The sequence below is a fragment of the Erigeron canadensis genome, chromosome 4 (genome assembly GCF_010389155.1).
Source record: "Erigeron canadensis isolate Cc75 chromosome 4, C_canadensis_v1, whole genome shotgun sequence".
NCBI lineage: Eukaryota > Viridiplantae > Streptophyta > Magnoliopsida > Asterales > Asteraceae > Erigeron > Erigeron canadensis.
This window is the reverse complement of record NC_057764.1, coordinates 17,748,929-17,765,852: the sequence shown is the minus strand read 5'-3', so window position 1 is coordinate 17,765,852 and position 16,924 is coordinate 17,748,929. Positions and strand designations below refer to the sequence as shown.

General features: G+C 38.1%; 3 protein-coding genes across 3 annotated transcripts; 1 reads left to right on the top strand and 2 right to left on the bottom strand.

Moving 5' to 3' along the window:
• Positions 1-8,910: 8,910 nt before the first annotated feature.
• Positions 8,911-9,659, bottom strand: LOC122597066. Its single transcript, XM_043769698.1, has 2 exons — positions 9,417-9,659; positions 8,911-9,300 (listed from the first exon to the last, which is right to left on the bottom strand). The coding sequence occupies exons 1-2, from the start codon at positions 9,657-9,659 to the stop codon at positions 8,911-8,913; spliced, it is 633 nt and encodes a 210-aa protein (XP_043625633.1).
• A 1,919-nt stretch (positions 9,660-11,578) lies between these two features.
• On the bottom strand, positions 11,579-13,591 carry LOC122597064. The gene is made up of 2 exons (XM_043769697.1): positions 13,458-13,591; positions 11,579-13,361 (listed from the first exon to the last, which is right to left on the bottom strand). The coding sequence occupies exons 1-2, from the start codon at positions 13,589-13,591 to the stop codon at positions 11,579-11,581; spliced, it is 1,917 nt and encodes a 638-aa protein (XP_043625632.1).
• Positions 13,592-14,947: 1,356 nt separating this feature from the next.
• LOC122597063 lies at positions 14,948-15,962 on the top strand. The gene is made up of 2 exons (XM_043769696.1): positions 14,948-15,365; positions 15,652-15,962. Exons 1-2 carry the CDS (start codon positions 14,948-14,950, stop codon positions 15,960-15,962), a joined length of 729 nt encoding a protein of 242 aa, XP_043625631.1.
• Positions 15,963-16,924: the final 962 nt, after the last annotated feature.

Below are 16,924 nucleotides of genomic sequence, written 5' to 3'. Positions count from 1 at the left end.
GATTTGAGTTCCATAATCTTCCCATTCGGGACCAAGTGCTTTGATAAATTTGATGTTCAGCTCAATATCATCTTTCTTGACCTTGTTCTTTCTCAGTTAATTGATCACATTGCAGAATCTGTAGTACACGAACTCAAGAGATTCATTTGGGGATTTCTGAAAATTGTCAAACTCAGTTAAGACATTTGTCAGTCGAATTGTTGAGGTGACATCAGAACCTTCCATTTGTCTAGCAACTTCATCCCAAATCTCCTTTGCTGTGTCGTAAGCATCAACTGAGCCATAGATCTCATCAGGAAGTGGTTGGTACAAGCATGACCTAGCTCTGTTGTCAGCAGCAGTACGATCTCTTTGTTCGGCATTCAAAAGACAGGAGTCAAAATAGCACCAGTAGTAGGATGACGATGCTTAGCAAGTCCTTTCATGATTGAATCCTTAAGCATGTGACCATTAGTCTGACGTTCCACATAATCAATGAACCTTTTCTTCCAAAGTCCATAATTACCACGATAAAGAACTAGAGGTCTTGTATCAGTACCCAGAGACAATGCTTCACGAGTAGTCATTTGAAATTGATTTGAATTGAGAATTGAGTTGATTTTGAAGAAAGTATGAAACTATGAAACGATCTAATTTGGAATGAAATGAAACGATCTGAATTGAAATGAAAATGAAACGATCTGAATTAAAATGAAAATGAAATGATCTGAATTAAAATGAAAATGAAACGATCTGAATTAAAATGAAAATGAAACGATCTGAATTAAAATCGTTTTAAGAAAGTGAAATGAAACAATGTAGAAGAAGTGAGAATGAAACGATCTAAATGTGCAGGAATGAAATGATCTCAATTTGCAGGAATGAAACGATCTAATTGAAACGATCTAAATTGAATTAAGAATGAAACGATTTAAACTGAAACGATCTTGAGAAGAAGAAAACTGAAACGATCTTAAAGAGATCGTTTTGGTTCAAAGAAAAACTGAAACGATCTAAAAGAGATCATTTTGGTTTCTTTTCAGGAATTTTCAACAACTTGATTAATTTCAAGAAATTGAATTGACCAGAACCAATCCAAAGGATCAGTTAGCCACAATCAATTCTTCACACTACAACCACACTTGTCAAAACGATCAAATTTGAATCGTTTTACAAGCCACAACAGTGAAACAATATTGAAGTGTAAGTATCAAGGAAAGAAAACTGAAACGATCTAAATGTGATCGTTTTAGCTTTACACAGTCGTCTTCAACCTCTGAACATGAACAACTCCATTGATGATTTTTAAAACTTCAATATCTTTTGATTTTCTGAGAATTGGAACATGAAACCACTTGCAAACAGTTTGTTTTCACCTCAGCAACGATCCGATTAACACACTTTATCTTATAACACAACAGAATCAAATCCCAAATTTTAGCGCCAAAAACTCAAAATCTGAACTTTTGATCCAGATCGAATTAGAATACGAAACTTGAGAGGATTATGTTATGAACTATGAGGAATCGAACGGTGAACAAACATTTGTGATTTTATGTGATTTGAGAGGTTAATTTTTGGATTTTTAGTGAGAAAAAAAAAACCAACGGAAACAGAAAAAAAACAGAATTAAAGGTGATTGTGTGATGATTTGTGATTGAATTCAGTTATGGATCGAGATCAGAATGATGTTTGGCTCTGATACCACATGTAACAACACGATTTTATCATTTGAATTCACATCAACAATGGCGTTTGGTTAGTGTGTGTGTTCTTGGTGTTTGTGTGTGTTTTGAGAGAGAATTTGGATCAAGAGTGTGTTATTCAGGTGTAATGGTATATGAATTGTTCAACAGTTATGTGTGTTGTTGTTGATTTCTAAGGGATTGAGGGCTATTTATAGTCTAAACAAACTAACAATGCTAATAATCACAATTAGCCCCTCAACCTTAGAAATCATCAACTCATGACTTAATCCACAAGTAAGTCCATAACTTAAATTACAATGTATCACTACTTTTGGATTTCTAACAACAAATCTCGAATGTATTTTATGAGTTGAAATGTATAAGGTACATAATGAATGATATTAACAGGGACAAGAAATATAGTCCAACAAATATATATATATATATATATACTAACTTGTCACGAGCCATTTACATACATGATTTATAAAGGTTCAGATTCATATAGTTTTAAGTGTCTATTTCTACCAAGATTCTGAAGTGTTACAACTGACGAGAGGGATCTAGTATACTTACAGCTAGTCGGAGAATTAGTTAAGGACACCTATCGAAATTTCCAAAGACGACCAGAAAGCTTCCCGTTCCCGACGGAATACGTCTAGTGAGATTCATAGGATACAAATTCGATTCAGTGATATATTTCCGAACTATAACATGATTGAGACGAAGAGAATATTAATGTACTTACGGAAATTACCTAAGCTACGAAAATCCCTCTAGTAAGACTCGAAACCTTATAGTGTTACGTTACTAAACTGTAGCTAAGGGAGCCGAGAACACAACCGTATATTAGCTATCTTTTATGGCCATGGTGAAGATATTAGTGGTATTTTGATGCTGAATTTTTCTGATTAGTGAAGGAACGAAATATGAGGGAAGTTTTAAGTACTTAAGTGACAAAGATTTAGTTGGTGCTTTTAGGTGTGAAATTAAGAGGTTATATATCAAAGAGACTATGATCTTGGGTCATGAAAGATCAATGACCAGAGATATTGGTTTTGTCACTTTCTGTTTGTCTCCTAACCCATAACTACGAATTCTATTGAGGTGACAAGTCTACAAATTTTCAGATTATACTTGAGAATGTCATGCTAGAGTTGAAAAGCTATTTTGGAAACTTTCTCATTTGGATGGGTGTTCTCTCGTTGGTTGAGGGGATTGGAAGGGGAGGGTTTGTCTCTTAATTACCTAGCTACTAGGTTGTGTTGATACATTCATAATAGAAAGATTTTTATTTCTAGAAGGGCAAGAGGTTATTGGAGGTTTGTCACAAATGGATAGTCTAGGTTGTATGGAGGAGACTATCATTTTTGTGTTTTCTTTTTGACTTGTCTCATTAGTGGTTCACTTCCTGATGATAGGGTACAACATTATCACAAAAGAATTAAAAATAAATAAATGGTAAGGTCTTAGCTTCCTATAATTGAAGAACCTATATGACCAATTGCCCATCTTGTTTGTCCCTCTACATGGAATGTTGAGAGAGGGGTGATAAGGAAAAGGTTCTTGTTGTTCATTACTAGTTTCTATAGTTATGTAATGATATAGAAAGATGATGAGTTAATATTTGTATGATACTAGACAAAACTTTGATCATGGCCATGAAAGTATCTTGGCTACCTCCTTTATTTGTGTATCACATTAATTAAATTCTCTTAACTTATTTTATTCTAACATGTGAGTATGTTTCTATGGTCAAGGCCATTTGGCCGATTTGGATAACAAGAGAAAATAATGATCTTTGCGTGTTTTTTTTATATACAAAGGCATATACACATATAGATTTATATATATATAAACATGAAAATTTGCAAATCACAGTTCAATATAATTTACTAAATGATTTTTGTTTTAAATGTTGACCTGGAAATTTGACGGTTGCTACAGTATCTACCCGTTAAAGGAACTTTCGGGGTGGTCTTTGAAGGAGTTGAGAAAAGATGAGGATACTTCTGTTTCATTTGATCCTCGCGTTCACATGTAAATTCTGGACCTCGCCTAGAGTTCCACCGAACTTTAAGTATTGGGATGTGACTTTGTTTCAACCTCTTGGTTTCTCGGTCCATTATCTCCACGGGCTCTTCAATAAAATGCAATTTGTTATCCAATTGGAGTTACTCTAAAGGAATAACCAGGTTGTCATCTGCTAAACATTTCATCAAATTAGATACATGAAAAGTGTTGTGAACACCACTAAGTTCTTGTGGCAACTTCAACTTGTATGCTACGGGGCCAATTCTTTCGTTGATTTCAAATGGTTCGATGTATCTGGGATTTAGCTTTCCCCGTTTGCCAAAATGTATCACCCCTTTCCATGGTGATACTTTTAACATGACTCTGTCACCAACTTGGAATTCCAATGGTTTTCTCCTAACGTCAGCATAGCTTTTCTGGCGGTCTCTTGCCGCTTTCAACCTTTCTTGGATTTGAATAATCTTCTCAGTGGTTTCATGTATAATTTCGGGCCCGGTGATTTGACTATCTCCTATTTCAGCTCAACACACAGGCGATCGACACTTTCTCCCATAAAGTGCCTCAAACGGAGCAGTTTTAATACTAGTATGGTAACTATTGTCGTATGAAAATTCTGCTAGGGGTAAGTGCTTATCCCATCCATTGCCAAAGTCGATCACACATGCTCTGAGCATGTATTCTAGAGTCTGAATGGTCCTTTCACTTTGACCATCGGTTTTGGGGTGATAAGCGGTGCTCATATCCAATCGAGTTCCTAGAGCTTCTTGAAGTGACTGCCAAAATCTAGAGGTAAACTTACTGTCACGGTCGGAGATGATAGAAATGGGAACTCTGTGCCTTGAGACAATCTCCCTTAGGTACAATTGGGCTAGTTTTTCAATTTTGTCGGTCTCTTTAATTGGTAAGAAATGTGCTGACTTAGTAAGTCGATCTACTATAACCCAAATAGTGTCGTAACCTCCTTGTGTCTTTGGCAGCTTTGTTATGAAATCCATGGTTATACCTTCCCACTTCCACTGCGGAATTTCAGGCTGTTGCAGTAATCCAGACGGCTTTTGAGTCTCTGCTTTTACTTTAGAACATGTGAGACATTTACTGACATAGGTGGCGATGTCGGCCTTCATATTAGGCCACCAATATAACTCCTTCAGCCCATGATACATTTTATCAGCTCCGGGATGAATTGAATATCTTGTTTTATGGGCCTCATCCATTACTAAGTTCCTTAGTCCACCAAAACTAGGCACCCAAATCCGATTCATGAAATAACGACTTCCATCCGCCTTGATTTCAAATTGGTTGTCCATCCCCTTCAAAGCTTCACCCTTCTCATTTTCTTTCATTAATGCCTCAAGTTGTACATCTCGAATTTGAGAAGTGAGATTCGTACGAATGGTCATATTTAATGCCCGAACTCGAAGTGGTTTGGTTCTTTCTTTCCGACTTAAGGCATCTGCAACCATATTTGCTTTCCCTGGGTGATAACAGATTTCACAATTATAAGCATTTAACAATTCTACCCACCTCTGCTGTCTCATGTTTAGATCTCTTTGTTCAAAAATGTGTTGGAGGCTCTTGTGATCCGTAAATATCATACACTTCGTTCCATACAGGTAATGCCTCCACATTTTTAGCGCGAATATTGCGGCTCCTAACTCCAGATCATGGGTTGTATAATTCTTTTCATGTACTTTCAGTTGGCGGGATGCGTACTTAAGTGATAAAGATTTAGTTGGGGCTTTTGGGTGTGAAATTAAGAGGTTATATATAAAAGAGACTATGATCTTGGGTCATGAAAGATCAATGACCAAAGATATTGGTTTTGTCACTTTATATTTGTCTCCTAACCCATAATTACCAATTCTATTGAGGTGTCAAGTCTACAAATTTTCAGATTATACTTGAGAATGTCATGCTAGAGTTGAAAAGCTATTTTGGAAACTTTCTCATTTGGATGGGTGTTCTCTCGTTGGATTGAGGGGATTGGAAGGGGAGGTTTTGTCCCTTAATTACCTAGCTACTAGGTTGTGTTGATACATTCATAATAGAAAGATTCTTATTTCTAGGAGGGGAAAGAGGTTATTGGAGGTTTGTCACAAATGGATAGTCTAGGTTGTATGGAGGAGACTATCATTTTTGTGTTTTCTTTTTGACTTGTCTCATTAGTGGTTCACTTCCTGATGATGGGGTACAACATTATCACAATAAAAGTAAAAAAAAATAAATGGTAAGGTCTTAGCTTCCTATAACTGAAGAACCTATATGACCAATTGCCCATCTTGTTTGTCCCTCTACATGGAATGTCGAGAAAGGGATGATAAGTAAAAGGTTCTTGTTGTTCATTACTAGTTTCTATATTTATGTAAGGATATAGGAAGATGATGAGTTAATATTTGTATGATACTAGACAAAACTTTGATCATGGCCATGAAAGTATCTTGGCTACCTCCTTTATTTGTGTATCACATTAACTAAATTCTCTTAACTTATTTTATGCCAACATGTGAGTATGTTTCTATGGTCAAGGCCATTTGGCCGATTTGGATAACAAGAGAAAATAATGATTTTTTTTTTTTTTTATAGAAAGGCATATACACATATAGATTTATATATATATAAACATGAAAATTTTCAAATCACAGTTCAATATAATTTACTAAATGATTTTTATTTTAATTGTTGACCTGGAAATTTGACGGTTGCTACAGATTTGTTATGTCAAGGGTGCGGAATCCTCTTTAGATAACTAGATTGCTATTGCTTTTTGCTGATTAATGAGTAATTAACCAACCTAAGGAGATGCACAACACTTGTGGTTTGTGTAGGAGGTCACACGAAGGAACAAGTAACTTGAATTCATCAATATGTGATTCCATGAAAAAACGATTAACCTAATTCCGTAGATTAGGTCTTGTATTTATACTAGAAGTGTTTTGGTTCGTATGGGCTTAGGCCTTAATCGAAGATTAGGCCCGAAATAAGCATCCAATCGATCTCCCTCGTGCTGACGTCAACACGAGGTCAGTCCTACATGCCGATGACGTCAGCACGAGGTTCAACCCCTTGGTGCTTTGTTTGGCTTCGTTTGGCTCATACACAACATCCAATCATCGTTTAAATGTTATATGACACTTATAAACCTTGATTCTATATTCTTGTACCTGCAAAACAATATATAACACACAAACACAATATAAAACACAAACAGATATAATATTGAGGTTCAAACGTAATCATTAAATATCAACACAAGCTCTTATTTAAATGATTACAAACATAGTTCCTAAAACATAAACAATAATCAAATCTATGTTGCGATTGTCACAACGAATCTGCATCTACATATATAGATCGTTTTGCATCATTAGAACACGTATCATCACATATCATCTCATTCATCATCTTTCATATAGAATAGGTCACCTTAATTGTGCCTAATCATCTTTAACGTCGTTACACATTACATCATAACATTATTTAAGTGTAACATAAGTTACACCCGACTAGATGAACACACCTTACGGCTGTCAATCGATGTCGTTAAGGAATGGCAGGCCAATTCCAAGAGTAATCCGTATGTTCAATGACAGTGGGGCTGGTAAGACCTCCCGTATTACTCTTCACGTTATACATCGTTGCAAGGAGCCACCCGAGCAACCACATCAACGCACTTAACCGGGCTAGGGCAAGTACAGGTTAAGCTTAACACTTTCACGTTAAATTTACGAGCTTGATTTCACATCACTTATAGTTTAGGTGTTTACACAACCTAAACAATCATCACATATATACATCTTTACGTTTGGGCCCTTAAACGTGTACGTGACATGGCAACTTAATGAGTCTAGTGAACTAGATGAACAAGCCATACAAACATGCACATTTCCATACTCATCAACAAGTGTCATAAATCAATTCATCATAAGACATTGCATTTCATTTGATAATACAACATCACATATCATTGGGACTGCATTTCAGGCCTCATTGGTCATTTGCATAGCCCATATAACTTCCCATGTACTCCCGAATACTTATAAGTAACAAAATACCGTTAAGGAAGTTATAATACGAAAACCATTCTTTTGTTGAACCCTCAGCGTGTCAAAATAGTGTATCTTACCTTGATACAGCTTACGAACAAGTTAAGAGTGTCTAATTGTGCTTGCTAAGTGCTCACGACAACCTAGAATGAGTATAAGATCGATCTATAAGCTAAACAAAACTTAAGTACTAACTGGACCCATTTGTACACCGCACAGGAATCCTGTGCGCCGCACAAAGCAAGGAAAAGTCATTTGTGCACCGCACAAATATTCTATGCTCCGCACAAATTAACGAATTTTGTGACAGAAAATTTGAGCATATCATCAGTGCACCGCACAAAATCCTTGTGCGCCACATATCAGGCACCCATCAGAAATCCATTTTTCAAAATTTGATTGTGTGCACCGCACAAAACTCAGTTCGACCAAAAACCCAATTTTTAACCCTTTAATCGAATTCCATACGGACACCAATCATCAATTCGACCTGGAGACATAAAATTAACCCCTTTGACAACACTTTTAGTAACTTTAATCCATCGATCAATCCTTTAATCCTTTACAACATAAATCAATCATTGAATCACCCGCATAACATGAATCGGTAATCGTTTAATCAAATAACCTAACCCAAACCCCATGGCCTAGATTGAATACTCATCTATGACTCATAAGATCAGATTTCAAAGAGAATATTACCTATATTACCTGTAGATTACTTAGGGAATTCAAGATCTAAACAAAACTTGATTGAAACGGCACGAAACGATGAAATCTTGGAGGGATCTTGATTGGAGAGGAAAGGGAAATCAACTGGGGGGTTTTCTCACACACGTAGCAGCAGTTATGTGACAATTAGGGCTGCCTAATTGCTCATTAACCCCTGGCCATCAACTCATTAAGTCACACTCAGGACCCTTCGACTTTCTAACTTAACGTTCTAAGCTTAAAATCACTAACCGGGAGACTTAACACACTAACAAGCACTTACTTACATCATAACACTTTAATTACTTTCATTAAACAACACGTTAGTCATATCACATATAACATTAAATCACATTATCACATATAAGGCACATAAACTTAACGACGTAACGTTAACTAACCGAAAGTCAATTAGTCAAATATGAAAAGTTTGAGATGTTACAATTACCTCCCCCTTAAGAGGATTCAGTCCTCGGAATCACTTCAGAAATGAACAATTCTGGATACTTTTCTTTCATCACGGATTCGGTTTCCCAAGTCATGCTTTCACCATGAGTGTGCTTCCATTTGATCAACACAAGGTCAATCAATTTCCGACGTAGCTTCTTTTGCTTCCTTCCAAGTATGGCTACCGGTTCCTCAATCATTCTTTTACTCGGATCAATGCTTACATCTTCAATGGGAATAACACCAGATTTATCCGCCAAACATTTCCTCAAGTAAGATACATGAAATGTACTATGAATCCCATCTAATTCAGGAGGTAATTCCAATCGATAAGCTACATCCTTGATGCGTTGAAGTACCTTAAATGGTCCAATGAATCGTGGACTTAGCTTTCCTTTCTTACCAAAATGAATAACTCCTTTCAAGGAGAGACTTTCAGCATCACCAAATCACCAACTTTGAACTCAATTGGCCTTCTTTCCTTATCGGCATACGTTTTCTATCATTCTCTAGCCATAAGAAGTGCTTCCTTTGCAACATTAACTTTTTCAGCTGTGATCTCTACAATTTTAGGACCCGTAATTTGCTTTTCACCGGGCTCCATCCAACAACTTGGAGTCCTACACCTTCTACCATAAAGCATTTCAAATGGTGGCATTCCAATACTTGGATGATAGCTATTATTATAAGAAAACTCAATCAGTTTCAAATGATCATCCCATGCTCCACCATACTCTAGTACACAAGCTCTCAACATATCCTCCAAATGATCATCCCATGCTCCACCATACTCTAGGCGGTACTCAAGTTTACTCTAGTACCTGATTCTCGCTGAAGACTTTTCCAAAAGCTAGATACATACCTCAAGTCTCGATCTGAAACAATAGGTAGTGGTACACCATGTTTGGACATAATTTCATCTATTTACATCTTTGCCATCTTGGCTAAGGGTACATTTTGACGTGTTGCTAGGAAATGAGCACTCTTCGTCAATCTATCCACAATAACCCATATCATATCATTACCTTTAGGAGTCCTCGGTAACTTAGTCACAAAATCCATAGTTATATGATCCCATTTCCATTCCGGAATTTCCAACTGATGCAACATTCCATATGGCTTTTTATGATCAGTTTTCACACGTGCACAAGTCAAACACCTTTCAACAAAATGGGCAACTTCTCCCTTAATGTTTGGCCACCAATAGATAGCCTTCAAATCTGCATACATCTTTGTAACATCGGGGTGAACTGAATATCTTGACCTATGAGCTTCTTCTAGGATCAATTCTCGGTTACCATCAAGCAATGGTACCCAAATTCGACCCTTATACGTTTGGAAACCACGGCTGTTCGTTTCCATGTCAAGATATTTCTTATTTCCAATACTCTCTTTATCAATGTTATCCTTCATCAAAGCCTTCACTTGAGCTTCCTTGATACGATCAAGTAGCCCCGACTTGGCTTGAACAACCATGCTCATCAATCTACAAGAGAAATTACGCACCTTCCTACTTAATGCATCCGCCACCACATTGGCTTTACCGGGATGATATTTAATCTCACAATCATAATCTTTCAGAAGTTCCATCCATCTCCGTTGTCTTACATTCATTTCCTTTTGTGTGAACACATATTGCAAGCTTTTGTGGTCGGTGTAGAAAGTATACTTAGTCCCATACAAATAATGCCTCCACAACTTTAAAGCAAACACCACAATAGTCAACTCTAGATCATGGGTCGGGTAGTTCTTTTCATGAGGCTTCAACTGACGTGAAGCATAGGCAATAACCTTGTCCCTTTGCATGAGAACACAACCCAAACCTGAAATAGAAGCATCACTATAAACAACAAGATCATCGGTACCTTCGGGTAAGGCGAGGATTGGAGCTTCACATAACTTGGTCTTTAACGTTTGAAAAGCCTTTTCTTGAGCTTCAGCCCACACGAACTTCACCCCTTTCTTTGTCAATTCTGTCATGGGCTTAGCTATACGAGAGAAATCTTGAATGAACCTTCAGTAGTAGCCTACTAAACCAAGAAAACTCTTGATTTCCGTAGGTGTCTTTAGCTGTTCCCATTTAGAGACAGCTTCAATCTTTGCGGGATCAACTTTAATACCATCAGAAGAGACGACATGCCCGAGAAATTGAACTTCTCAAAGCCAGAATTCACACTTTGAGAACTTTGCATATAACTTCTTCTCCCTAAGAACCTCATGAACGGCTCTTAAGTGCTCACGGTGCTCTTCTTTAGACTTAGAATAAATCAGGATATCATTAATAAAAACAATCACAAAATGATCTAAGAATGGGCGACATACCCGATTCATTAAATCCATAAAAGCGGTTGGAGCATTTGTCAACCCAAATGGCATGACAAGAAACTCATAGTGCCCAAAACATGTACGAAAAGCTGTCTTGGCTACATTTTCCCTTTTGACCTTTAATTAATGATAATCGGACCGTAAATCGATCTTAGAGAAGTAGGAAGCACCATGGAGCTGATCAAAGAGATCATCAATGCGCGGGAGAGGATACTTATTCTTAATCGTTCGCTTATTCAGCTCACGGTAGTCTATGCACATGCGCATAGAGCCATCTTTCTTTTTGACAAAGAGAACCGGAGCTCCCCAAGGCGAGGAACTTCGTTGTATTAAACCTTTGTCAAGTAGCTCTTAAAGCTGAGACATTAACTCTTTCATTTCTGTAGGAGCTAAACGATACGGTGCTTTTGCAACAGGAGTGGCACCGGGTACAAGATCAATCTGAAAAGTGACCTCATGATCGGGAGGAATACCGGGAAGATCATCCGGAAAGACATTAGAAATTTCAGAAACCACATCAACATTAGAGATAGAAGACTTCTCCTTTCGTGTATCAATAACATAAGCAAAGAAGTGATTCTTATTATGCCGAATGCAATTGAGAGCCTTCATCAAATTAATGATCTTTATGCTCCCTTTCTTCTTATCTCCATAATCAGAAATGACCTTACCATCCGGAGAAGAGAAACGCACGATCTTTTGAGAACATATAATGGTAGCATCATTTTGGGATAACCAGTCTATGCCTATCACTATATCAAAACCAGCAAGAGTAGTAGGATACAACTGGACCGAAAAGAAACTACCCTCAATCTCGATAGAACAATCATCATAACCCACACGGATATCACTAATAGTACCGTTAGCAATTTCTACCTCTATAGAACAATCAAAGGGGGTAGTAACTTTCTCGAGCTTAGGAGCAAACAAGTTAGACACAAAAGACTTATTTGCACCCAAATCAAAAAGAACAGAAGCAGGTTTTGAATTAACAAGAAAAGTACCGCTTACTACCTCATCATTTTCCTTTGCAAGGTCGGTAGTCATCTGAAAGGCATGAGACTTAGCTTTGGGCTGATCTTTCTTCTTCTCGTCTTCTTTCTTCTTTATGGGACAATCTGCAATCAAATGGCCCATCTCCTGGCACCTGTAACAAGGAGTCTTATCCTTACAAACTGAGGTAGCATGGCCCGGCATACCACACTTGTCACATCTTTTTGTCTTCTCAGAACATGACCCATTGTGTAGGGCCTTGCAAACTGAACACCATGGAGCAATCTTCTTATCATCCTTGCCTTTATGGAAGGAAGAACCTCCTTTAAACCGTTTTTCTGAATTTGAAGACCCATTAAACCTTCTCTTGAACCTGGACTTCTTATCATCATCTTTTGTAGCCACTTTTTCAGACTTCAAATCATCATCCAATCTCTTAGACTCCTTGATAGCAGCAGACAACGTAGTATGTTTCCTGCAGAGGCCACGATAGCTAGCAGGAAGACCATCACAGTAAGCTTCGATCTGATCTATCTCTCTGGGTACCATACGACCTACAAACTGGAGCTTTTCTGTAAATGAGCGGGCGTACTCACCTATGGCACCTGGCTTAGCAGTCAAAGCCCTGAATTCCTTCTTGATCAACCTTAACTCACGTGTACCCACATATTCTACCAAAAACTTTTCCCTGAATGTACCCCAAGGCATAGCAGCAAGCACCTCATGAGTCAAGGAAACCATAGCTGATCTCCACCAGTTTCGAGCATTCTTTGGCAACACACGAGTAGCACATAAAACCTTCATATTATCCGGGCAATAACATAAAGCAAAAACCACTTCAACATCAGCCAACCATTCCATTGCACCCACTGCATCAAGTGTGCCATCAAATTCCTTAGCACCACACTTCTTGAAACTTCCATACTTAAAGTTGTGGACACGAGGAGCAGCCACAACACGAGGCTCCACCGCATTTTCCACACCATTCCCTTCAGCTACCACATTACTAGGAGCAACCAATGACCTTCTAGCAGATATCTCAACACGATTCGAGCGATTGGAATAGTTTCCATCTGTGTGCTCGTTCCTTTGCAAGTTTGCTTCCTTTTCAGCCCTCAATTGAGCCAATTCCTCCTCATTCCTTAACAAGAGAGCTCAAATAGCCCTCAATTCTTCATGCATTTCAGCTCGAGTAGGAATTTGTTCAAGTACCGGGTTTGATCGATCAATTTCAGACCTTGTGAGTTGCACACCCGGAAGTGGCCTTCGAGGAGGCCTTTGGTTGACATCATTTCCAGCCCCATTTCGATTAAATTGGCCATTGCTTGGAGCTGCTCTCTCACGTCGACTGTTAGTACGAGTGTTAACCATGATGTCTACAATGCAACGACGTAGTTAGCAAAGGTTAGAGAGAGAATAAAGAGATTAAGGCTACTAAACATAAATTTCAGGAACAACATAACACATATAAGCCTCAATTTGCACTCTCTCTCAACCCCAAACCCTTCCTAAAGCATCTCATTTCAATAGCTAAGCATACCTACTTAACCCCTATCCTTTCTCACGCGGTTTAAGTCCAAAATCCTATGGTCTTGGTCGAATTTTGGTTCACTTAAACCAATTCTCTGATACCAACTTGTAACACCCAACATTTAAAAATATGGAAGCCTAACGGCGTTAAAGAAAGCGGAAAAAGGTTTTATAGTCCAAACCAAAAAATTCAGTTTGGTTTATTCATTCAAAAGGTGTTACTCATCATATCATAGAATATGTCAAAATGGAAACCCATCGATTGCCCAACATAAAGCAACCGATTACAAGGCATTACAAATCTGAAAATTTCAAAACATAATTCAATGTCTAAAAGGAGTAGCAACTATGGGTAAACTAGAGTCATCTTCATAATCAATAATAGATAGAGCCAAGGTCGTAAAGACAAAGGCAAAAAAGCCTAGGTATAGGTAGCGAAAGTCAAGGTACGAGACACCAAGGAGTTAGAAAATAATAGAACCTGTAACGGAAACAAAGTTTTAGCTGGCTCATTAAAGCAAGTGAAATACGCGTCAAATTGGCTTCTTTATAAGATTCTCGTCTGATTGAACAAGAGCGAGATCGTTTCCCGAAAACAAGTGAAATACGATCTTGTGCAATCATACGATCTGGTACCGGGCCGGAATGCCGATAAAGGAGAAAAGGAGGTGCATACGATCTTTTTCGCAATGAGTGTTTACTCAGCCTTTTGATTGCTGAACTTCTTCCAATGATGTATGCTTAGGGTGGACGGAGTGGGTGAGGCACCGGGCCGGTACCGAATGGCACACCGCCCCGACCCCCCGGTACCGGTTGGGTGGGGAGGGGACTGGGCACAGTGGTGCCGGTTTGAGTGCCGAAACTTTTGACCGTTACAAAAAAAAAAAGGAGGGGCCCACGATGAACGTCTCTCTCTCTCTCTCTTTCTTCTTCTTTCCTTTCTTCTTTCCTTCTTCTTTCTTTCTTCCTTGTTTCTCCATTCTGCAGTTCTGTTTAATTTTTTTTTTCTTTCAACACACAAATCACACACACAAATAAGACACACAAATAAAACACACATATATCTATATTTTCGGAATCATGAACCCTTTCTTCAACAATCCTTTATTTCTTGACAATCACGGCCCAACACCCCCAAATTTCCAATCGGACTCGAGTTCATCCGACGAGACGGAACGGTATATTAATCTATTCACAATGGCGCATTATGCGATTCAACAAGATGTCCGTGATACTGCCTCCTCTTCAAGAACGTATACAAGACGCGACGATCGTGGTGAGTCTCACAACCGTCTTTTTCGAGATTATTTTGCCGAGGAACCGAAATTCAATGAGACTTTTTTTAGACAACGGTTTCGTATGAGTAGACGGTTGTTTGTGAAGATAGCTTCAGATTTGGAAAACAATTTTAGTTTTTTTCAAAGGAAGATCGATGCTCGTGGTAAATGGGGGTTTTCGGCTTTACAGAGATGCGCATCTGCAGTTCGCCAGTTAGGATACGGTAGTAATCCCGACAGTTTAGATGATTACCTAAATATGTCGGAAAGATCGTCACGTGACACCCTTAATGCTTTTTGTGATGGAGTCATTAAGTTGTATCGGCATGAATATTTGCGTAGGCCAACGCATACTGATACGCAACGCATTCTTGATCATCATGCGTCTTATCATGGTTTCCCCGGCATGTTAGGTATATCTTTACTTAATATATATTTACTTAATGTATATATGTATATATATTTTACGTAGTTTAGTTAATAATGTATATATATATATATTACGTAGTTTAGTTAATAATGTATATATATATATATATTTTACGTAGTTTAGTTAATAATGTGTATATATATATATATTACGTAGCTTACTTAATATTTTCGGTCTAATAAATGTGTTTATAGGGAGTCTTGATTGTACACACTTGGGTTGGGATAATTGTCCAGTAGCTTGGCGTGGCCAGTACACGCGAGGTGATCATCACGGGTCGACGATATCGCTTGAAGCAGTTGCATCACAGGATTGTTGGATTTGGCACGCATACTTTGGTGTTGCCGGTTCAAACAACGGCATTAATGTGTTGAACCAATCTCCTTTGTTCAATCCTTTTGAAGACGGCACAGCACCGTTGGTTCCATTCACTGTAAATGGAACCGAATATCAGTACCCGTATTTTCTTGTGGATGGGATCTACCAAGATATGCGATGTTTGTGAAAACGATTTCCCATCCAATCGGTGAGAAAAGGATTCGATTTGCTAAGGCACAGGAGGCTGCAAGGAAGGATGTGGAGCGAGCTTTTGGTATTATAAAAAAAAATGGAAAATACTTAGAGAACCGGCAAGACAAATGGAAGAAACCCCCATCCGTAAGATTATGTATGCGTGTTGTATTCTTCACAACATGATTTTAAAAGACGAGGACCACGCTATAAGTCCTGATTACATTCCAGATCCCCCTGTTGCGCCACAGCCATCGGATGAACGACTGTTTGAGATACAGAACCCAAACGTTCACAAGGATCTTAAGATGGATCTCACTGACCATATTCATCGCACATTCATCCCGGGCATCGATCGCTAGTTTATTTATGTATTGTGTTGTCGTTTCGTTTAATATTGTACTTTGATGTTTTATTTTGTTGTTTGTTTTATATTTAATATTTGTATTAGTTTTAATTTATTAAATAAAATGTTTTAGTTTTAAAAATAAATAGAAATGAAATTAAATAGAAAAGGGTGGGAGGTGGTGAAGTGCTTCTAGTAATCGGGGAGGGGAGGGGAGGGGAGGAGAAGAAAAATCAGGGAGGGGAGGGGAGGGGAGGAGTGGGGAAGCCCTCCCCCCACCCTTATAGTCATGTATAAGTTGGTACGCAAATGCCTACATCCTGACGTTGAAACGTTTAACATTTTGTATGCTTATAGTCATGTATAAGTTGGTATGCAAATTTCTGAACTTCTTCCAATGATGTATGCTTATGTATGCTTATAGTCATGTATGGAGGAGAAGGGAATTCCTCCGGACGTTGAAACGTTTAAAATTTTGGTTAATTCACTTTGCAAGCAAGGATCCATGAAAGACACTGAGCTTGCTGTGCAAACAATGGTACGCAAATGTCTACACACTACAACAAAAATTTCACTTATTCACATTTACTAAAACAAGTGTGAAGAAATTT